The following is a 23,158-nucleotide window of genomic DNA, read 5'->3' on the forward strand; positions in this document are numbered from 1 at the left end:
TCTGTTTTGGTCCGTATTTAGTGTGTTAAATCTGAATAAGAGTTTTCGACGGTGCAGCGTTGGAATAATAAACAGTCAGCTTGCTTTCTCACTTTGAGTTGGCGTATTTCATCAATTAGTCTCAAGCCAGTAAGAGCCGAGCGACCTACTACTCTGATAGGGTACTTTCAAACCAAGCGTCATGTGTATCGAATTTTTGATGAACCCACGCTTACTGCATTGCTTCCAGTATCTCCTCGGGCAGTTTACTTTGCTCAATACCCCTTTGTTTCAAGAGTGTAGTACCAAGTCAACATTATTCTATCCGAATGACTAGAAACTTCAAAAATGAACTTGTTTCTTTTTTCTTTCTTTTTTTGTTTCTTGCTTTCTTCCCTTACTATTCAAATAACCAGAGTTTTCTAACAAGTCACTATAGATATGTGATACCCCCCTCAATTCGGCAGGGCACGGGCTGGCTTGACTTTGAAGCGCTGCCCTAGAACAATAAACTGGGCAACGGTGATTGTGCGGCGGAGAGCCATGGGCTCCTGTTTGTTGAAGGCTTTTTCAACAGCTTCTTCCGTAGCATTCCAGTCTATAAAGCCCAGGCTTTCCACGTTCTCCTTAGTGACCAGTTGCTTAATCTTTTGGTGCAGGGGTCCCCCCGGCCAGAATTTTCTCGGGCCCATGTAGGCTTTCTTGCTGATTTTGTAGATCTCATCGGTAACGTAAGGCCTCACAGCTTCCCGAAGAATGTACTTTTCACTGAAGGACTTTTCTTCCGGAAGGTACTTCAGCTTCAGGCTCGGTGGCACATTGTTAACATATTCGGTCAGATGATGATCAAGGAAGGGGCAACGGCTTTCAACTTGATTGACCATGTCAATGTTATCCCCGTTATAGCGCAGGATGAAATGGGGCATAAATGACTTCGTGAATAGGTATTGAGCAGTGTGAAGGGCGTGCCAGCGCTTTGTTATATTGTCGCGGACACGCCCATCAAACCCTTCAATGAGACTAGTTTCCGGTAGATCATTACCGTAAGAGGCCGTCCAATTGGAGAATGGCAGGCTGCCGACTCTCGCGATGGTGCTAGTGACATGGCTGTTGTTCAGCATGCGCTTTGTCGCATCTGGAACAGTCTCACTGTACTCGCCAAAAATACCGTATTTGACTTGTTTTGCAGCCATAGCCAGTGCTTCCTGACGGTCGGTTTCGGTCAGTTGTAGTGCTGGCCATGAATGATCGGGCTCGCTAAGCGAATCGGCCCGGAACGCATCGTAGCCCGCAAAATGCTCATCAGAACCCTCCCCTGCAATAATATTAGCGATGCGACGTCGACGAACAAGATAATGCTCCTGTTGGAAAATACTACGCACCAGTGATCACGACCTTGATACCCTGGGCATGTACCGCTTCTGCCAGTGCCAGCCGACCCATTCCATTGAGGTCGGGGAGAGGGATTTCACTGTGCCAAACGGCGTCCTCGAAGCGTGACACGAGTGCCTCTTCGTCCATTTTGACGAGATGAATATCGACACCCAGCCATTTCGCTGTGCGACGAGCAATTGCTGGAGCTTATCAGCAATGGAGCACTGAATATTGTGTGGTGGGGTAGACATACCTGACTCATCTGCGCCGCTATCCTCATCAAACTGAACGGTAAAGCACTTCATGTTCGACGGGACTGAGTTAGCCTCGTTACCTAACTTTGTCCCCTGTTTCATGAGATCAGCCACCATTCCAGCAACGGATGATGAGTCTATTCCGCCACTGAGGTAGATAGCTACGGGAACATCCGCCTTCAGTCGAATTCTCACAGCCTCCAGAAGGCGCTTTCGTACTCCTTGCACAATTTCCTCTTCCGATCGCCCATCATGAGAGAACTAGACAAAGTTGATCGTCAGTGAAGGTTTCTGGGAAAGGTGTTGAGATCCTTACTTTATCGGGATACTCAAGATCCCAGTACGCCTTTTGTTCTTCTTTCTCGTTGGGGCGACTAATCAGATAATGTCCCGGGAGAACCTTTCATGTTTTAGAAGAGGCCCATCAATTGGCAGACATGTGGTCGAAAGAAACTTACTCTGTGAACGCCTTTAAAGAAAGTGCGAGATTCAATTCTCCAGCTCTGGTCTCGCAATGTTCGAACACACCATTCAGGTTGTAATCCAAATGCCAAGAAAGACTTGATCTCTGTTGCCACCAGTAACTTGCCTTTCACCACTGTATAATAGAGTGATTTGATTCCATATCGGTCTCTACCTGCTATGAGTAACTGCCGGTTCGCATCCCAGAGCACAAAGGCAAACTCGCCCCTCAAATGAGAAAGAAAAGAGAGGCCATAGTGTTTGTACAAGGCAATAACGATTTCACAGTCACTGGTGCCTGCAAACTGGAATTCGCTTGCTAACTGATCGCGATAAAACTCGTGGTCATACAGTTCACCATTCACAACGGCGTGGATGCTGTTGTCTTGGTCGTGAAATGGTTGGTTTCCACTGGGGCTGAGATCGATGATTGACAATCGAACATGACCAAGGCCTATTGAGAAGATTTGAGTATCTATCCATGTCTAACCATTAGTAGAGAATGATGTGACCTACCAACTTTGTGATCGTCACTTAACCAACGCCCACGAGCATCTGGCCCACGATGGCCAATAATATCCAGACTATGCTCCAATTCATCTACCACATGGCGGCCTTGGGCGTTGGGCTGCTCAAATGAGCTATCCTTGCCAGGGTGACACAGAAATGCACTTATTCCACACATAGTTAACAAGATTGAGATGAATGAAAGCAAGACCCATGACTGAAGGGTAACCTTGGAAATTGGCCTTTTATCATACGTGTAAATTTCACTTGGAGATCTGTTGAATTGGTCTGGTATTTACTAGTATCGTCACTGTTTTAATTTACTGGAGGTCGTATTACCAGCGGGGTGGCGGCCCGCACCCCCGATGTCGGCCCGCTTCGGGGGGCGCCGTCGCCGAGCCGAAACCCTAAACTCATTGCGAAACTACAACCCCGCAACTTGGATGCGGCCAGGATTGCATAGAGATTTTAAGGGGGCGTGTGTCTGCATGTCGCTACTTGATTGGTGGAATCTTTCGATTGGTCCCATATAGATCTTAACGCCAAAGTGCGAAATTATGAGTACCACCCTCACTTTGCATCAGTTCACATTTTTACTATGGACAGTGTTCTTCACTTATTCCTCGCTAACTGATACAATTAGCATGAGTATGCGTGCAAAAAACTAGATATAAGTTATAAAATACATTCGAAGCTCGAGTCTATATGGCAAGAATCAGTAATTTTTGAGGCTGATACCAGTTCTCGTTGTATATTGCGTTGACGCACGAAGACCATGGAAGCCTGAAACCTTGGAAAATTACTGTCCAGCAAGTGATACTAGTTGTTACAAGCGGCTTAGTATACCGGGCCCTGAGGCTGAAGCATGCATGCTTCTGATCTTCTTGGCGCGTCGTAATGCACCATGGCATATTGATGGCAATCAGCTCGGATACATTCAAAAAGATTTCCGTAATAACACAAAGCTCCGCTGGCATAATCCTTCAAACGCTAAGAGAGTTTCTCCGAACGCAAGGCGGCATATTAAACACCTCATCGAGTGGGGACATGGCCCAGTAAGATCATACAGCGACAAATCATCGCATGACAAAATCGCATCATTTACCGCGGACACCGTCCGGCTTGGCTTCACGTATGACTAGCGGATCTTGAAGGTGCCTAGATCGGGCACCCTGGCTATAATCCATGTCCAAGATCTTCACAAGATTCCGGTGTAGTATGCATGTCTCAGAACGCAAGCACTCCAAATAACGGAGGCAGTGCATTTGCCTATACCGGAAAGCACAGAATCAGTGCATGTTGCGGAATTGCCACTCATCTAGTGCTTATGGGGGGCGTTTGTATCAATTCCCTGGCTACGGAGCAAGAATCAGCCGGGAAAGGAAATAGGGTTGAGTAAGCTCATAAACAGCTGTGGGCATCAAGGATCGATGCCAATTCTTCACGCACTTGTATAGATCTTTCAACTTTTTTTGTTGGTGATCAATAAATTTCCATTGCAAAAATCACTCTACATGGCTGCCCCATCCATATCGCCGTTTTTTACCCCACAGATTGGGGTTCAGCGGGACTTCCAAGACGGCGAAACCCAAATAGCCACTGTCGATGCTCCATGTACAGGTCTAAGTAACACATATCTTGCCAGTTGGCTACAAGAGGAGCAGAAAAATCACTTGGAACTTCTTCAGGCTGCATGGTCAATTTCGCTTCGGTCTTATACTGGCTCTAACGACGTCTTGTTTAGCTGCCTGAATTTGAAAGAGTATGTATTCCGAGATAGCCTCCGTGAGCTGTGACTAACGACTAGTAAATGAAGAATCTGCTACTGCCATGTTTCGCCCTCAGATTCAGTGCGAAGTCTCTTCCATATACGCCGCGTGGAGCTACACGAGGGAAATAGCACGGCTGGTCTCGGAGCCAACTCTGTTGTCTATGTTGTTGAAGAAAATGAAGAAAAATCCGATAATGCGAGACTCGATGACCTCCAAAAGGTAATTATTTGTTCCGCAGTAAGCGAACAGAAGTCTTTGATACTGACATCTTCGACATAGTTCGATCTCGCGATCTATTTCTCGCAAGGGACGGAGAAAAATTGCCCTGTCATTGGAATTCACCACAAGCCCTCGGTCATAACAACTCATTTGGCTACAATGATTGCAGCAACAGTGGCAAAGGCCGTCGAGGAAATCGTTATTCACGTTGATTCTCTGATTGAGGCCCTTGATATATGTAGTGATGCGGACATCAACTGCATTTCTCAATGGAACAGCACATCAGACGATGGAACACCATTGGCGCAGTGCGTACATCATATCATCTCCCAGAGATGTGCTGTCCAGCAGGAATCAATTGCGGTGTCAGCTTGGGATGGAAAACTTACTTACGCAGAGTTGGATAGCCTGTCCTCAGGTCTGGCAATACAGCTTCAACGCCTTGGGGTTCGCCCAGAAACTTTCGTCCCCCTTATTTTTGACAAATCAAAATGGGCAGTGATTGCCCTGTTAAGTGTCCTGAAAGCTGGCGGCGCTTATTTCTTTCTCAATTCTTGCAATCCAATCCAATACAACCTTGGCCTATGCTCGTCTCTTTCTCCAGAGATTGTGCTTTGCTCGCCAAATCATAGCACACTTGCCAAATTCATCGCTGACAAGGTCGTCGAAGTCGGAGATGAGCCCTGTGAACTTCTGAAGTCATTACCTGTCGATAAAAAAACCTCACTATTTACGAAGGAAACATGCCCATCAAACGCCATGTACATCACGTTCACTTCTGGGACTACAGGTGTGCCGAAAGGCATAACAACGGAGCATTCTGCATTTTACTCAATGGCCATGGCCAATGGTAAAGCGCTTCAAGTCAGTCCTGCGACGAGGATGTTACAATTTGCATCGTACACGTTCGATGTGAGCAATCGTGATATGTTAATCACACTCATGTTTGGCGGATGCATCTGCATCCCTTCTGAGGTCGATCGTCTCAATGACCTCTCTGGGTTCATAAATCGCCAATCTGTCAACTTGGCAAGCCTGACGCCGTCTTTGGCAAGTACCTTAACTCCTGCTTTATGCCCTAGCCTTCAAGGCTTGGTCCTAGGAGGAGAGCCTATGAACGATGGCCACATTTCTGCATGGGCCAAACATGTGCGACTTTTCAATGCCTATGGGGTGAGCGAGAGTACCGGAATAGCAGCTTTGTCTTCTGATGTCCAAGCGGACTGTTCACCATGTAACATAGGCTTTGGGTCGGGATCAACTCTATGGGTCGTCGCGATTGACCAACCCGACAAACTAGCACCAATTGGCGCCCCTGGAGAATTGGTCATTGAGGGTCCATCTGTCGCACGTGGCTATTTAGGCGACAGTAGGCGAACTGCGAAACAGTTTACGTCAACGCCAAAGTGGAAGAAAAGGATATGTGAGCAATTCGGCCCGAGTCATTCGTCGAAGCGGGTCTTTCACACAGGCGATTTGGTGCGTTACAATCTTGACGGGTCTTTGAATTTCCTGGGAAGGAATGATCATCAAGTGAAAATAAACGGACAGCGAATTGAATTGACAGCAATTGAGCATCACATTGCAGCATGTCTTCCAGTTGCGAAGTCCGGCTTTCTTCATATTGCCGTCGTTACTGTCAAGAATGAGGTGAATGGCTCCGTTAAGCTTCTCGCCTTTCTGGGCGTTGACACGTCTAGAGGATCAGATAGCCCGTCTCAACTGGTGTCAAAGAAGTTGAAAGACATGGAAACCCTGAAAGCAGCCCTCAAACAACATCTTCTACATTGCTTGCCCACATTCATGGTTCCAGTGGATTTCATATTTCTGCATAGCATGCCACTCACAACATCAGGCAAAATAAATCGTCTTCTTCTGCAGGAAGCGGCTGCACATGCGCTTCTCGATGACCAGAAGAGGAATATTAATGCATCTGATTCAAATGGCAACCAAGTGGCAACCACGCCACAACAGAGAGTCCTTATCCAATCTTGGGCCAAGGCTCTAGGTATTGAAGCTATAAGCATCACACACGATGACTGCTTCTTTCAGCGTGGTGGAGACTCCATTGCAGCGATTAAACTGGCTGCCAGCCTTCGTCAGCAACAAATTATCATATCGGTGTCTGATATCTTCAAATTTTCGACTTTGTCAGAAATGGAGTCAGTGCTAGTCAAAGACCACAAGCCCTTGAAAACAGCAACGCCTGCCCCCTTTTCATTGATAGACAACTCCCAAACCGTTCTCGATGCGATTGTGAAAGAGCTTGGCACGGATATTGACCAGATCGAGGATGTATACCCATGCACGCACATGCAACAAGGGCTAATAGCCCTGACTGCTCAACACGCCAAGGCATACATTGGCAGCTATACCTGGCAGTTGGCCGAAATTCTTGATGTGAAGAAATTCAAGGAAGCATGGAAGGCAGCTTGGCTTCACAATCCAATCCTTCGGACCAGAATTGTGCATTTACCAGATGGTATCTTCCAGGTCGTCATGAAGACTGATATGCCGTGGAATACCGTTACTGATATCACTGGGCGTGGATATGGGAGAGAACTGGGAGCCATTGACATCCATAGCGGCCCTCTTATCCAGATGTATCTCACTGAAGAAGCTTTCCGGCTGGATATTCATCATTCTTTGTTTGACGAATGGTCCCTTGGCCTCATCATGGGACAAGTTCAGCGTGCATACGCCGGGGGAAGACTTCATATGCAACCATTCACTCCATTCGTTCACCACCTTCTCCATGAGCCTGATACTGCCAAGGAGGAATTTTGGCGTCAGGAATTCTCTGATCTCCAGGCGGAGCATTTCCCAGCTATTGCTTCCAGGCCACTCAACGTTGCACATCCGACCGAGAAGGTAGTTCTTGAACATGCTCTGCAGCTTACGACCGGATTCTCCACCAAGTTTACGATATCGTCCATTGTACGGCTTGCGTGGGCGATTGTCCTGTGGCACCAAACTGGTAACGAAGACGTGGTGTTTGGAGCCACTGTGAGTGGCCGCAACGCGAACATTGATGGAATCGATCAACTGAGCGGACCGACTTTGGCGACACTACCTGTGCGCATCAAACTTGCGACGAGCCAAATTGTTCAGGACGGCCTATCACAGGTTCAACGTCAATTTGTCAACATGATGGTTCATGAGCAAACTGGGTTGTCGCGCATTCGACAAGTCGGAAGAGAGGCTGCCGAGGCATGTAACTTCCAGAATCTACTCGTCGTGCAACCTTATGAGCAGCAAACCGAGTCTCTTATGTTCAAATCATCAGCGAACTCAGCCTTCCCTTCTGAAAATGCAAGATCTTTTGCCAGCTACCCAGTGGTGTTGATATGCCGTCCTGAAAAGAGTGGAATCTTAATGAAAGCAGCATTTGACCCTGCAATTTTGGCACCCGCCGACGGACATAGTATTCTCAAACAGATGTCGCATGTTATCCAGCAGCTTGCGACATCCGGCTCAACACGCATCGCAGATGTTAGCCTGGTACCTCCGGAAGATTTGGCTTTGTTGAGACGATGGAATCATTTGCTCCCGAATGGTGTGAACAGTTGCATTCATGACCGCATTCAAAAATTATGCAATGCCCAGCCCGATACACTTGCGATTCACTCCAACAATTTGGACTTGACGTATAGGCAGCTTGATAATTATTCCAGTCAATTCGCGCAGCATTTGATCGGCATGGGTGTCAAGCATGGTGACTTTGTACCTCTCTTCCTAGAGAGGTCGCCCTGGGTTCCAGTTATCATCCTTGCAGTTCTGAAGTCCGGGGCTGCTTTTGTGTTACTGGACCTTTCACATCCCATACAACGTTTGCGAACGATGTGTTCTATGATTGATGCCAAAATTGTGGTTACCTTTGAGGAGCATACCCACATGAGTAACAACCTTCTACTTCCAGTCATCGTCTTTGACCCCGAGGCCCATGTACAAAATCTAGGTGAACAGGCTACAGCGTTTGAGTCCAAGCCACTCATTACAGTCACAAGCCCGGATGCCCCTGCGTGCGTCGTGTTCAGCTCAGGCTCGACCGGGTTGCCTAAAGGCATTGTGCTTCCACATAGTGCGCTCACCACAAGCGCAGCTGTCATGCGTGAATATGGAATGCTTTCTCCTACCAGTCGCGTCTTCCATTTTGCCTCTTTTGCGTTCGACATAAGCATTGGCGAGATCCTGTTTACCCTCGCGGCAGGGGCATGTGTCTGCGTGCCACATGAAGAAGTGCGAAGGGGGAATCCAGGAAAAGCAGCAGCTGATCTCCAAGTAACCTGGGCACTTCTCACCCCCTCCGTGATTAATTTGTTCGACCCATCGGATGTGCCAACTCTTGAAGTCTTGGGGTCAGCTGGTGAACCTCTCACTCCACAAATTGTGGAGATGTGGGCTCACAGGGTGAAACTATATGGGATGTACGCACCGGCAGAATGTACCGTGATCTCACACATCGGGCGAATCTTACCCGACACTCATCACTCCAACATCGGTCGAAGCCATGGAGGAGTATCTTGGGTAGCTGATCCGTCTAATCACAACCGTCTGGTCCCTATTGGTACAGCCGGGGAGTTGATTGTAGAAGGTCCTACGGTTTCATCTGGGTATCTCAACGACCCAGAGAAGACAAATCAATCCTTCATTACAAGTCCGCCTTGGCTGGACGAGATCCGTCACCACTCCGGACGGATGTACAAAACGGGAGACCTCGTTAGACAGACTTCTGACGGCTCAATTGAGTTTGTCGGAAGGAAGGATGATCAGGTAAAGCTGCACGGGCAGAGACTTGAAGTGGGAGAAGTCGAACATTGCATAACCTCCTCATGCACAGCCATCAGAACCGCTGCTGTTGAGTGTATCAAAATTCGGGAACAAAATAATCGAGTCTCGCTAGTCGCATTTATCTGTCCACAAGCAGATGAAGACTGGGGGCAGTCTTTGAATGACCAGCCAGCGGAGGCCCATGGCTTGGAATTGATTGGTTCTACCAGCGATCACTTTTACTCGATTATCGAATCATTGGAAAAGTCTCTAAGAGAGCTACTTCCGGCATACATGGTGCCATCCTTCTTCATACCGCTTACCGATGTTCCTCTAAGCTTGTCGGGCAAAGTAAATCGGCGTCTTCTCCGGGACCAATCCACGAGCTGGCCGCTGAAGAGACTTCAACTATACCAATTGAGACGCAACACTATCCCCGCAGAAGAAATTCCCCTCACTGTGCATGGCCGGGAAGTTCAACAAATCGTTGGCCAGGCTCTCAATCTGGATCCGAAATCAATCCCCATAAATAGCAACTTCTTTGGCCTCGGGGGAGATTCGATCTCGGCTATGCAGGTCTCCATGCTTGCAAGACGAAGAGGAATACGCCTGACCGTAGCGGATATCTTCACGCAACAAACTCTCTCAGGAATAGCTTTGAAATGCACTACAGATAATGGAGATACCAGCATGATCGCTAAACGTCAGTCACTTGGTTGTGAGCTATCTGTTTCAGCCATGAAACGATCACAGTTTTGCGAAATTGCTCGTGACAAACTCCCCCGTCATTTACCACAAGAGATTGCCAATGACATTGTGGAAGCCATGCCCGCCACTGAATTCCAAACGATGACACTCCACAACTTCTACAGCCGATATCTCTGGATCTCACTACCTCATGAAGTTAATCAAGAACATTTATTGAATTCATGCGATCAGCTTGTCCAGAAACACTCCATTTTGCGCACTGTGTTTTACACAAACGATGACAAGTCACTTGTACAAATGACCTTGCGCAAGGTCCCCGTCAGCTTCGTTCATTATTCAAATATTCAACATTTGGACAGACACTGCGCAGATGATTCTTTGGCCATGGGCGTGCCTATCAATGGAGTGCCAGGATTCCAGGTACAGCTCTTGACCTTGAGAGACTCAAAGATGTATCTCATTCTGCGATTACCCCATGCACTATTCGATGGAGTTTCACTGGATGTCATTTGCAGCGATCTTAGTGCTGCATACAGCGGAGACCCGCTTCCACCTTGTGCTCAATTCTCAGACCACATTCGACATGTCTGGGATAAAAGGATACCCGAAACCTACAATGTGTGGAAAGAAGTACTGGGAGATGCCCCAATGACCAGCTTGAACAACAAAATCTTGCGCAATTGGGGCACCGCCGGCGAAATGGAGAACCCAAATATGGACACAAATTCGGAACAGCCAACAGTGGTGACGGCAATAGCAGAGACATTACCAATCTCTCCCTTGCCCAATATCACATTGGCAACATTGGTCAAACTGGCATGGGCAATCACTCTCTCTCGGTTGTTTACCTCAACCGAAGAAGAGGATGGACCATCGCACGATGTTGTTTTTGGCCAGGTCATACATGGTCGAGGACTTGGAATCTCCCACGAAGACCGCATCGTTGGCCCATGTCTCAACATTATCCCTGTGCGAGTACACTTGCCTCCACGATCGAATAAACTTGACCTCCTTGCTCAAGTCCAGCAGCAGCACATTCAAACCATGTCTGTTGAGAATCTTGAACTTGGCGAGATTGCGCGTAACTGCACATCATGGAAGGCTGGAACAAAATTCGGCAGCTTTATCAGATTCCAAAACTTCACCAACAATGACGACTCGACTTGTTCTTTTGATGGATCTACTCGTGAAACAGGTCTCTACAGCCTTCCGAATCGACCATCTAATACGGCCAATGTGCTTGTTGTCCCTCATGGGCCTACACTCACCATCACCATGACCATTTCCAATCAAGTATTGGATAGAGGATCTGCGGATTATGTCGCTGGATACTTCAGTGACGTGATCGGAAGCCTTGCAAGTGAAGAGACAGTCTGCGAATATCTCGTGTAATTATTTCATACATTTTCAAACTCTCTGCTGAAAAGACAACATACAAAATCGAGGAGATTTCGAGAGTTGGCTGAAAGGTCTTTGCACTGTCCATGTTATTGAGTGCCCAGCTTTTATTTCAATATAGCCTTCTGACCTGAACTTTTACCGCCGTTGTATTAGTAGCAATTTCACAAACATACAGTTTGCAAGATTTACCGCACGGGAGTATCAGGATTAGACTACCATGGAACTACGACGAAGAGAAATTAAGGCAAGAAGCATGGTCAAATATGATTATGTCTTCATAATACGGGAAATAGAACCTATATGCCTAAAACTGGTGTGCACGCACAACCGAAATCCTCATCCTGAAAGGAATCAATCATGACCTGACATCCAAAAAAAAATACACAGGAACAGCATGCAAAATCATCTATAACTCAAACACTCTAGGCAACCTTGTACATTTCACCAAAGTTAGGTGTACCCAAACCGGAAACAGGGTCCCAGCCCTTAGTAGCGTTCCAGCTGGCACCGGGTACAGAGGGTCCACCGTTGCTTGCGCCTCCAAAGCGGCTTTTGCCATCACAGCCGGTGCTACCGCCGTCCACGATATCATTGAGAGCGGCGCGGGCAGTGGAGTACAGCCAGGGGTTGAGGAAGCCCAGTGGGGCCTTGTTGTTCTTGATACGGCCGTCGTTGAGAAGAGCAATGACACCAGCAAAGGCAGGTGCCGAAGCGGAAGTACCGTCAACGCTGCTCAATGAGCCATGCTCAAAGATGGCGTAGTTCTGTCCTTGGGCTGCGACATCAGGGAATGCTCGGCCGTTGGGGTTGAACAGACCGGACCAGGTGTTACCCAGACCCGCAAGGTATGAGCTCACAGCCTCTTCCTGGTATTTGGGACGGTCCCAGAGATCAGAGAAACCGCCGGAAGAGAAATACACAGCCTTTTCGGGCGATATACCGGTGGTAGCTCCGACGGAGGTGACCCATGGGCAGGAAGCCGGGAACTGGGGTGGGAAGTGGGTTGCGTTTCTGCCGTCATTGGTTTGGCATGCGGCACCCACACCAGAGTCACCAGACGAGAAGATTACGGAGACACCACGGCTGCCGAGCTGGGAGTACAGGTTGCAAACGCTGCGTGCATACTTCTCGGGAACGCTCTGCAAGGCTGTTAGAAGGCAAGATAAATGTGGGAGAAATAAGACCATACCTGCTCATCCTCGCCGTAGGAGGTGGAGATAACCTGCGGCAAGTCCTTGTTGTCCAGCTTCAGCACACTCTGAAGGAAGTCCAGGTACGGCTCGTTGTTGTTGTCATTGGGGTCTGGCTGGTCAAGGTCGGGAACCAGCTCGCCACGACCGCCAGTGCTGAATTCGGTAACAGGGACAGGGGAGCTAACTCCGACGATGTACTGCAGGTCGAGGTTGGCCTCGCTGCTGTCACTGCTGCCACCTTGGACGTTGCCACCACCATTGAATTGAACTACGGAGAAATTCTGACCCTGGGCGTAAGTAGCGATGTTCTTCTCAAACATGGCCAGGTCAGAATACTGAGCATATTGCTCGAGATAGCTGGCAAAGCCAATCTTGTTGCCATTGTCTTTTGAGGCACTGTAGTTACCGATGTTATAGATGTCCTTGAGACACTGCGGGGTGATGATACTGTTGCAATCCGGGGAAGCAGATTGGGCAGCCATGCGGAAAGCCTCGTCGGTCTCCTTAGCCTGGCTGTGCAGAGTGTTTCGGTTGGCGCGAATCTGTCCAAAGCGTGTTGTGGGCTGGATCATGTTGACATGAGACATAAGAGAGTCCGGAACGGAGTACTCTAGCGTGCGGAGACGCTCAATATGTTTGGCATTGCTGACGTAGTACTGGAAGTTAGCTGCCAGCAGCTCGTTCGCAGTCTCTACGGTTGTATGAAAAGTCATCCAGTCCGCATCCTGCTCAATCTGAGTAATTCCAGCGCTCTCAAGCCATTCACGGATCGAGCCAGCAGACTCAGCGCTTGGTTGCAGCATGCGCTTCATTTCTTCATGGGTCTGGAAATGCTTTCCATAGCTGGGGTGGTCGGGAGTGGACATTTCCATGACGGCCTCCTCAAATCCAATAGCATTGCCCTGTGCCAAAGCAATCTGAAGCTTCAGTGGCTGGTTGGCACGCGGCGTGCGGGAATATCTCCATCCTATTTGGTGTCAGTTGGTTCACGTTGTCGATTTTGTTTCCAACTGGTGCATTGAAACTTACCCTGGGGCACAGCCCTCAGGCTTTCAAACACATCAGCTGCGGCAGAGGACGCAAAAAGCGAAATGACCGCGAGCGATAATGCCCGACGGTTCCAAAGGCGTGCAATCATTGTGACAAGAGCGAATGTGACTCCCTACCAAACACCGATCGGGACCTCCACGAAATGAATGTAGAAGAAACAAAGTATAAATACACGAGGAGATCGACTTCAAAGGAGGGGTAAGGTGAATTCTGTATTTATTATGGTTGCATTGGCGGGGGAGAATGAGCCAGGAATGTTAGAGATTTTGGACTCTAAGATTGGCAGAGCGATTGTTCACGACGATCGCGCGTCACTAATCCCTTGTCCTGCACAGTCACACACTTGTTCCTGTGGACCCTGTGGCGGATGTCCGTCGGGGATTATGGATGAGCGAGGTCGTTCTAAGTGGTTCCATGCTGGGATTTGATCTCGGACTCCTGCTGACTGCCGCACACTCACTTCTGCACCGACGGATACTCCGTTGCGCCCGAGGCAAATCATGACGCTGGTAAATAGTCAGTGATGTGATTGGTATGGAGATAATCTCTATCCCATTGTTACGGAGGCACCGGTGCTCCGACGATCGGCAGGGGCAGACCCACACACTTGACGCGAGGTCAACAATGCGAGGAGGCCCAGGGGTTCAGAGTAAGCTCCGTGAAGTGAAGGCCAGGCCCTCGATCAAATTGACTCTGGCCGACACGAAACCGTTGTCTCATCGCAACTAACAGCTCTTGGCTCTTTGGGCAGACAGATAATCTCTAATGCACCCCTGCCAAGCCATGGGCGGAGTTGGCATGGTGATCATGCACCATTGGAACAACAAATAGCCAATCAAGCTTTGAATCAAGTCCGCTGAGGATCAAGCCTCGACCTTTGTGGCGTTTGTTGTCCTGGAATCAATCTCAGAATTCAGATGCATCGCGCATACAAACAGTCATGCGTGTCATTCGTATCTTGGAAGGCTGGAGGCTGGAATTCCGATGCGGTTATGTGCCATCTCAGCCCAGCCCCTTTGACGGAAACTTGATGAGGCTGGGACGACTCGATCTACACTGGACATTGAAAGGCTGTCAATCCAGCCTTGCCTTTATGCTAGAAATGTCCTGGGTAAGAATGTGCCTGCCTCGTGGCTGTGACGAGTTTGGCAATGTATGCAGATGACAACTATCACGGGCGCGTATGACGGTTTCCATTCATTCCGAGTTGTATTGCAGTGGTTGATGCGCTGTCTTGGTCGAATAAGAATCTTGACTTGGACTGAAGTTACATCGACGTCGTTAGCAGAAATGGTCACGTTGCTGGATCTGTGACCGCCCGAAGTACATACAGTGGATTGTCTAGTTTTACAACAGAAGACATAGCATGTATGCATCTAGTGCCCCTAATAAAGTATTATATGATTTCTGGACGAAAGCCTCGAAGCAAGCTTACTGCAGTTCTCGTTGTTTTTATCCTACTTTGGCCTTTTTTTTTCCCCGCCTCAATTTTGTCCATTTTTCAGTCTCTCGGTTTGTGATTATTATTAAATGCTATTTTGTAAATGCTGGAACTTCAAAAGTCTTGCGATCCATGCCTGTACATTATAATTCGTTAATAGGATCGATCATGATAGGTTTGGTCAGAAGACAGTTTCTCTCAGTGTAAAGTGAAAATATGTATCCTCCCTACCGATATAGCGGTCATGGGACCATTCTCATCCACTCAGAAGGGGTTGGCAAAGATGGCAATGAACTATTTGTACAAAGATGTTGGTTGTTTTTGCGTGTATGCAACTGGTTGAGCGGGGCATTCTCAAGCTGGATGATGGGAAACAGACAGAGCGTCTTTGCCCTGAATTGAAACATATCAAGGTTTTGCAGCAAGGCGGTACTTTCGGAGAGAAAAAAACAGAAAACCTGGCAAAGGTTGGGAATATGGTGTAGGTGTCATTGTAACCCGGGTCTTTGATATGCATTAGTGACGAAAGCAGGTTGGCATTGACTGGGCAGGAATCGCACTAGAGCGTGCGAATGGCCTGACACTGAACACTTATATCCAAAAATATGTCTTCCTGCCTCTTGAAATAACGGATATGTCCATGATCCCGAGCCATGGAATGCGCTGAAGGATGGCATGTATGAGCAGTAGAAGCCCAGAATGCACTCTGAGAGCCCCATCTTCTTAGAGCACCTTAATTGTTGATCCCGAGAATGATGCCAAGGTCGCCAGTGTGTTCAACGTGGTGGCGCAGGAATGTTGTTAAGCCACAGAAATACTGCATTAAGTGTCCCTGGCATCATGATTAAATTTAAACCGACTTCTTCCTATACTAACCAAGCCTATCGCCCACTAGCATCGACTAGGTACTGAGATTAAACCTTCCCGCTTGTTTTCTTGTCCTTGCGTGTCGACGAGGCTGACACGGATCGTCCTAGGCGTGAGTCGCCATGGCTCTCCGGGCATTCAGTGACCTGGAGTTGGATAGCAGTGGCCTTTGTCCCATTGAATGCCTTGACACCGCTATGTTTAGCACGGTCGAAGAGGAGTTTGTCAAATCGCATTCCATGCATGTCCGCCGAATGCAAGCAAGTTTGTATCTAGATATTTGTTCAGTCAGTCGTGGACTTTCGCACGATATCGTAGTAGGCATTCATATGCTGAAGTTTTGCTATTATAACTAAATGAAGCTCCATTCTGCAATATGGTTAGTTGACGGTTTTTGCTCTTGCGAGATCAACTTGCTGACCTTGTGAAAGAATCCGTGGGTTTCAAATTTGTCATACACGTCGATGATTTTTAGCATCTCCCGCATAGATAGCAGTAAGCTCTCTTCAACGTGAAATCTGGAGTTATTTGCGTCCGCACTGAAACAGAATCCGACCACACCCACCGAGGAAAGATATCGGCTTCTAAGTGAACTGTAAAAATCCCTTCTCGCGCCAGTACCGATGTAGTATAGGACCCTCTAGACCACCGCCTACAACTAGCACAGTATACGCGTTTGAGATAGACGTGTTGCCGTACTCCACATATGGGAAGCTTTTTTGAATATATGGACGAGTGTATTCAGAAGTTCTAAATTAAAAAAGTTACATCCTCGATGTTTGTTACACAATTTGCTCAACACACCATCTTTTTGATATACAAGAACCGGCATACCAACATGCAGATCAGCGCCATCGGAAATTGAAACCCAGTCAATAGTTTAAATTTCGAACACCTACGTGAATTTTTCAGATTGCTGGTGAACTCCCCGCATCACTCCGTCTTTACCGTAGGGGACTTCAGTATTAGCTTGAGCAAGGCTTAGGGTTTACGTAGCCACATATATTAAGCTAACTCAAGAACGGTGCATATGTACATATTTAAAAGAAGCTCCAAATCTCTAGATCATTCGGAATCATTTCTGATCAACAACAGTGGGAGCCTGAACAACAGGCGGGTCTTCCGCACCAGGCTCATTAAGCTCCAGGTGATGAGCATAGACCATAGAAGCGATAGAATCCTCAGTCTGTAGGTAAGTCTTGCTACCCTTTATAAACCAGAACGCAAAGGCAATGACCAGCATGACTCCAAAGACCGCAATAGCGAAGTTCATATCACTAGGTGCAGGGTTGGGCGCACCGGGGAAGAGGAAGAAGATGGTTGTGATAACGCAGTAGATGATGCTGACCCAGTTTAACAGGGGGCCGATGCGGCCGAGCTGGAATGGGCCAGGTGGTAGCTTCTCGCGACCGGTTACCAACAATGCGAGGATAGGCATTGCGTAGGAGACTGTGAGGGCGATAGTACTGACACTCAGAATGGCTTCTAGAACTGTGTTGGCGAAGAGGTAGAGGATGCCGACGAGGCCGATGATGACTCCTTGGCCCCAGAGGGCTCGGGCAGGAACTTGCCAGACTGGGTCGACGTGACTGAAGTACTTGCTGAAGGGGACGCCGCCGTCACGGGCGAACCCCCAGGATAGACGAGAGGCAGTTGTGAGGACACTAATACCCTGGCCTAGTCCGTTGAAAATAAAGAGGGAAATGAGGACGGCTGCACCCTTGAGACCGACTGTTTCGAGCATAAGCTCCATGAATGGCAGGTCGGCGTTGACAACCTTGTCCACATCCTGGATACAGAACAGACAGACCACCATGAAGATGAATCCAGTCACGGCGCCGAAGAGGACGGCCATCCAGATGACGCGGGGTGCGTTTTTCCGTGGTGCAGGAATCTCCTCGACCATATGGATGACCGAGTCGAACGCGGTCAATCCATACGCAGCCTGCACCAAGCCGGTAAACCAGACCACGCCGTCGCTCCATCCAGTCTCGTTCTTCCAAGCTCCGAAGGCGAAAGAAGGTGGCTGGAAAGACAAACCATCCTTGGTACCGACGCAGATAAGAAGGGCCAAAGAAAGAACAATAAACAAGCCGAAGAACCACACTCCGACAAAATTATTAAGCCAAGGCAGGATCTTCTCCTTGCGACAACTCACAACATTGATGAGAGTAAGCACAAAGACAACACCGATATAAACGACAAAGTTAAGCCACCCCTTATCGGCACCATCCCACTCCGGATTAAACATAGTCTTCATGCCGAGCAAGAACTCGGTCATGAAGGCGACTTGCGACGCAGTCAAAGTCCACCATCCAAAGGTGTTGATCCACGCGCACATATAAGAAACAAAACGGCCAAGCGGTGTATTCCAAAGACGATACACCCAATAAGCCTGACCAAGAGCCGTTGGCATACTGCTAGTCAACTCGCCCAGCGAGAGGGCAACACAAAGGTTGCACACAGTGACCAGCACGAGGCCCCAGAGAATCGTGATAGCACCGCCATTGGTCAAACCGCTGCTGAGATCCTGGGCGAAAGTTGAATATGTTCCTGCACAAGCCAGTCAGCCCAATCCATCCATTCCGTACAGTACCCGAGGTGGCGAAGCGCAATTGGGCGCAAGCGAGAGGAAACGTACCAAGAACACAGAATGCCAGCGCAAGCATACTCCACATATCAAACTTGCGGGTCAGGGCCTGGGAATGACCCAGAGCAGCGAGATCCTGCGCATCTTGCACATTCTGATCCGTCAGAGGCGGCTTGAGGGGTTGCGAGTTGGACTCCAAATCCATCGGGAGCGAGTAATTCAGCCGGAGGCAATAAAGATCAATTGAATGGGCAAGCAAGTAAGGAACGCGCCCATTTTCTGCCGGACAGATATGAACGAGAAATAAGAGGGATATGCGAGGATATGGAATTCTATATAGGCTTGGGCGCTGGCGTATTTGGCGTTGGACCCCCTCACGGAATCAGGGTAAATACGGAGCATGTAGATAAAGCTGGGGAAAATTGATTAGGCCAATGAAGCGTTGTGCTGGGGTCCTGAGTCAACGGCTTGTATCAAAACCATTGGTCATGGACTGAGCGAGAGTTGATAATAGGAACGATCTTCGTGAGTCGAGTTTTCGTTGGGTTTTGCGGGGAGTGTGTGGTTCGCCTCGGTAGGACCTCCTGCAGTGGGCCTTGACTGGGCTCCACTGATAACAACTGGGGTAAGTGGTCTGTTCGACGTTTAACAGATGTACTGTAGGAATGTAGTAATGGAATTGTATTTGGGCTGAATGATACTTTGTGGCTGCAAATTGAGAGTGGCTTTGCCACATGGTGTTACTAGTATACGGGGTCCGACCGTACTGTCTATACCCTTCAACTTCTATTTAATGACATATCTGTCAATTGATATTTGTACTGACTATGAGACCATACCCATTCGTCGTCTGTTCCTTATCTCTTTCTCTAGCTTCTCTCGAAAGCAAAAGAGAAAAGGTGGGATCATGAGTGGCGAAGTGGCCCAAAACGGAAAGTCCATGCGTGATAGGCTGATAGGCGACTAGTCCGCGGCTCTATACTTAGGGGCGTCAGGGATGAGGTTAACCTCGTGTAAACCAACGCCATAATAGCATGGATGTCTGCATATCTCTATCTGCCGAGATATCAGTATGGATCGGTGTCCACTTGTGGAGTCAATAGCTGATTCCGATGCCGGCAACCACGCATATTCAAGAATAGCCAATTGCGGTGACATCAAGTGGACACAGCCATATGGATAAACTGTGGCTTCCTTGGTAGCATTCAGAGATTCCAAAAATCAATGAAGCAATGGCATTGATGATGACCCCCTCATCGAAAGAAAGGGGAAAGACGAAACGACAGACTCGCGATGAATGATGCATCACTCAGGCAGCAGGCTCAAGCTATTTCCAACAAACGGAAGTATTAGGATCCACTCAATTGAAAGTCTTCGTAACGAGAACTCGAAAAACGGGCTAAGTTAGCATCCGTCTCCTCATTTGGGTATCGTCGCAGACTGAGGCGTTGAATAGTAAGGCTGCGGCATTTGTATGCATATAGCTTGCGCTGCCCGCCATTGGCCTGCATCGCCGTGTCTCGGTGTTTCGGTCTCCTTCTCCTTCCTTTCATAGCGATAAGGTATGTCTAGGATCGGAGCTTGCGATCGAGCGGCTGACACCCCGCGAAATCCGGGGTATCCAGCCCGCATCTTTCTCGTGGCGCCTCTCTCGTAACCGTGGCCAACCGAAATTCCAGCATGCTTGCCTTTACTAGCATCTTCTAAAAGTCAATTCATCATCAGGTAAAAACGTGTCGAATAGTGCGCGGGGGACGGCTGATGACAAGGATAGTCAGGTACGATGCAGCAACCTATCCCCAAATGGGTATTTTGAGCCTGGTCGATCCTGATAGGACGAGAGAGCTTGAAGGATGGTTTCTCGAAGCATGCTAGCCTGTTTTCCTTGCTTTAGTGCGTCTGTGGTGATGTCTTTGAGTGGCTTGGTTAACGGGCGGACTTTTGTCCGCCGTTTGCCCCTGCATCGGTGGTACCCTGCATCGGTGGTAGGCAATCTCCGGGGATTTCAAGGTCCCAGCACCTTCACCGAAAATTATCAATCAAGGGATAACATGATAAGACATGATAAGATGACCAATATGTCAAGTTATTTCTTTCTCGCTTTCGTGGCTATCTTGCTGTTCACCTGTTTTCCCATGTTTTGATTCATCAGGCTGAGAATCCACCTGAGTCTGCAGACCATTTGCGGATTCTGAACTGGACCAGAGGTGAAAAGGCCATAAGGTGACATATAACAGAGATCAGAAACCTTTTCACACTCTCCGCCTTGAAATGATCTAGATGATCAACCCAAGGCACTCGAAAATGGGCAAAAAAGAGGCGAAAGATAGAGAAGCCAAATTCGGACACCAAGAATGCATCAAATGGTGCACTAAGTTCGAAAATCTCCTACAGAAATCGTCGCGTACTTCCTGGCGCGCTCCATGGACGGATTTGTGACCTGTTACATGCTTGAACGATAGAATGAAGTACATCCTGTGGTGATAACTGATTAGTATTCAGGTACAGAAAAAGACGGAAAGTGCCAGGAGAAACTTACATCTTCTGACCAGTACGCCAAACCCACCGAGTGAAACTATTCCAAATCACGATACGACAATACACCGGAAGAACAAGAGCGAAAAAATTGAGCAGGATGAATCATCCGAGTCTTGGCAATTATATTAATGCTTGAGCACTATCCAAGATGAATTCCCGAGCGTGTAGGGGAATCAAAAGAACACAGAACACTTTTGTTGTCAGGACCCGAAAATCATGCATTAGAGATGGGAGAGGACCACAATGAAGCCCAGTCACGACACCACATCCGAACGCCGACCAACACAAAAATAATAAGAAGAAGAAAAAGGGAACCAAATAACGCCGACCGGGAACTTGTTGCCCGATTCTAATAAAGATACACGTCACGGTCATGAGAACAAGTGTTGTTACTTGCGAGATACGACAACAAAACTGCCGTGGCATGATGGTGCATTGCGCACATGATCATGCTCGGGGGTGTTTGGGTTGGCGCCACATACCGCCCGGTAACATATTCTGCTTGAGCATGGCCAGCTCCTTGTGCAGGGCTTGGTTTTCCTGCTGGATGCCGTCGATGTAGGAGAGAGCGTTGGAGAGGATCTCTGATTTCTTGAGAGAGCCAGCTCCGACCTTGGGGGTGTGTTTTTGCACGCCGGCTGGGGAGATGGCTTGCTCTAGGGAGACGAATTTGGCGTTCATGTTTGTGCGGTAGCGCTTCTCGATGATGTTGTGGGCGGCGCGCTTGGCGGCGTTCCGCATCTGCGGGTCTTGGCTGCCTGAGGAGCGGTTCGAGTCTCGGGAGAAACTGCGGGTCTTGCGGCTCGATGTGGAGGTGGGCTTAGATGGTTGGGGTGTCTCAATATCCTGTGCTTTGATATCAGGGCTCGAGGACCATCTTGATGAGGTGCGGCTCTTCTGGGGTTGGGGCTGGTAGGTTGGGTCGCAGGCTTGGGTTGGTGATTGGATCTCAAAGGCGGAGGAGTCCATTGATGGGCGGGCGGCACTGGATGGCCATGATTGATCGTCACTCTCAACTTCCTAGACGGGGTCAGTCTTGTGGAACGATATAAGTTAATATCGGTTGAGACTTACTGATGAGAGCGAGCCGCTGTCTTCGGGCATCGGCATGGAGAAGCCGCTGATCTCCGGTGATCCAGCAAACGGATCAACAAAGAGATCCTTGGAGTCGAGATCGTTCATGCCATCGGCAAAGTCGAAGGGCATGGCCTCCATGTCATTGGGGTTGAGGGCAAAGAGGTCGATGGCACTATCGTAAGTCCAGTTGGCGGCGAGGGGGTCAGGTTTGAACAAATCGACTGGCCGAGACTGAGGACTGAGACTCAGTTGTTGGCTGAGGTAGGTCCCTTCATCCATAGAGAGATTAGGGATCTCATTGGATCGGTTGCAAGCCATGATGCACATCTTGAGGGATCATACGTTGATGAGCAAGTGGCGATGGGAGTATAGGTCGACGTTATATGAAAGGGAAAGATCGAAAGATCGAGGGGGAATTCAGATCAAATAAATCTAGAATGGATTACCAAGGAACAGAGTTGGGTTTCGGCCGCGTCGATTTATATATAAACAGGAATCCCCCTAAGACTGACGGGGGGGGGGAGACTCGGAACGAAACGTATTACGACTGTGTACTTCGCCGAAGCGAATTGGCCTGTGATGTCAACCCTTACCCTGTGCCATAACAGGCGTAGTTCCGGCAAGTCTGCCCGGTCAAGTCGAACCGAAATCACCCCAGGCCAGATCTCCAACGGCCGGATCCGACAGACCAAAGAGAAAAGTCTGCGTACGTGAAACCGTTGAAGAAATCCCAGTGCAGCGACGGGGCAGAACTCGAGTGGATACGGATCAGCGGGCTGGACCTTTGCCAAGCCCCTTCGGCCGAGTCTCGGAGCCGGATGTATATGCTGTTGCGTATTGTATTTGTACTTTTGTCGCCTTTTTTCGTGCAATATCTGGCTGCTTTACATGTAGTACATTTCAGCACGTCTGTTCTATTCTGCCCTACCTGGATATCTCACTTTATACTATACACT

General features: G+C 48.5%; 6 protein-coding genes across 6 annotated transcripts; 1 reads left to right on the top strand and 5 right to left on the bottom strand.

The window, feature by feature from the left end:
- Nucleotides 1-434: 434 nt before the first annotated feature.
- Nucleotides 435-2,754, bottom strand: N7508_006395 (asparagine synthetase B family protein; the record flags this gene model as incomplete). The annotated part of the gene is made up of 6 exons (XM_058464461.1): nt 435-1,294; nt 1,362-1,553; nt 1,607-1,868; nt 1,924-2,007; nt 2,066-2,523; nt 2,586-2,754. 6 exons carry the CDS (start codon nt 2,752-2,754, stop codon nt 435-437), a joined length of 2,025 nt encoding a protein of 674 aa, XP_058318314.1.
- A 1,336-nt stretch (nt 2,755-4,090) lies between these two features.
- On the top strand, nt 4,091-11,437 carry N7508_006396 (uncharacterized protein; the record flags this gene model as incomplete). The annotated part of the gene is made up of 3 exons (XM_058464462.1): nt 4,091-4,338; nt 4,393-4,567; nt 4,628-11,437. 3 exons carry the CDS (start codon nt 4,091-4,093, stop codon nt 11,435-11,437), a joined length of 7,233 nt encoding a protein of 2,410 aa, XP_058318315.1.
- A 431-nt stretch (nt 11,438-11,868) lies between these two features.
- Nucleotides 11,869-13,777, bottom strand: N7508_006397 (S53 family peptidase; the record flags this gene model as incomplete). The annotated part of the gene is made up of 3 exons (XM_058464463.1): nt 11,869-12,585; nt 12,636-13,606; nt 13,669-13,777. The coding sequence occupies 3 exons, from the start codon at nt 13,775-13,777 to the stop codon at nt 11,869-11,871; spliced, it is 1,797 nt and encodes a 598-aa protein (XP_058318316.1).
- A 2,267-nt stretch (nt 13,778-16,044) lies between these two features.
- N7508_006398 (uncharacterized protein) lies at nt 16,045-16,242 on the bottom strand (the record flags this gene model as incomplete). The annotated part of the gene is made up of 1 exon (XM_058464464.1): nt 16,045-16,242. One exon carries the CDS (start codon nt 16,240-16,242, stop codon nt 16,045-16,047), a length of 198 nt encoding a protein of 65 aa, XP_058318317.1.
- An 830-nt stretch (nt 16,243-17,072) lies between these two features.
- N7508_006399 (putative amino acid permease family protein) lies at nt 17,073-18,792 on the bottom strand (the record flags this gene model as incomplete). Its single annotated transcript, XM_058464465.1, has 2 exons — nt 17,073-18,550; nt 18,639-18,792. 2 exons carry the CDS (start codon nt 18,790-18,792, stop codon nt 17,073-17,075), a joined length of 1,632 nt encoding a protein of 543 aa, XP_058318318.1.
- Nucleotides 18,793-21,572: 2,780 nt separating this feature from the next.
- On the bottom strand, nt 21,573-22,529 carry N7508_006400 (uncharacterized protein; the record flags this gene model as incomplete). The annotated part of the gene is made up of 2 exons (XM_058464466.1): nt 21,573-22,145; nt 22,200-22,529. 2 exons carry the CDS (start codon nt 22,527-22,529, stop codon nt 21,573-21,575), a joined length of 903 nt encoding a protein of 300 aa, XP_058318319.1.
- Between the last annotated feature and the right edge of the window lie 629 nt (nt 22,530-23,158).

Source organism: Penicillium antarcticum (genome assembly GCF_028974205.1).
Source record: "Penicillium antarcticum strain IBT 31339 chromosome Unknown utg000006l_segment0_segment0, whole genome shotgun sequence".
NCBI lineage: Eukaryota > Fungi > Ascomycota > Eurotiomycetes > Eurotiales > Aspergillaceae > Penicillium > Penicillium antarcticum.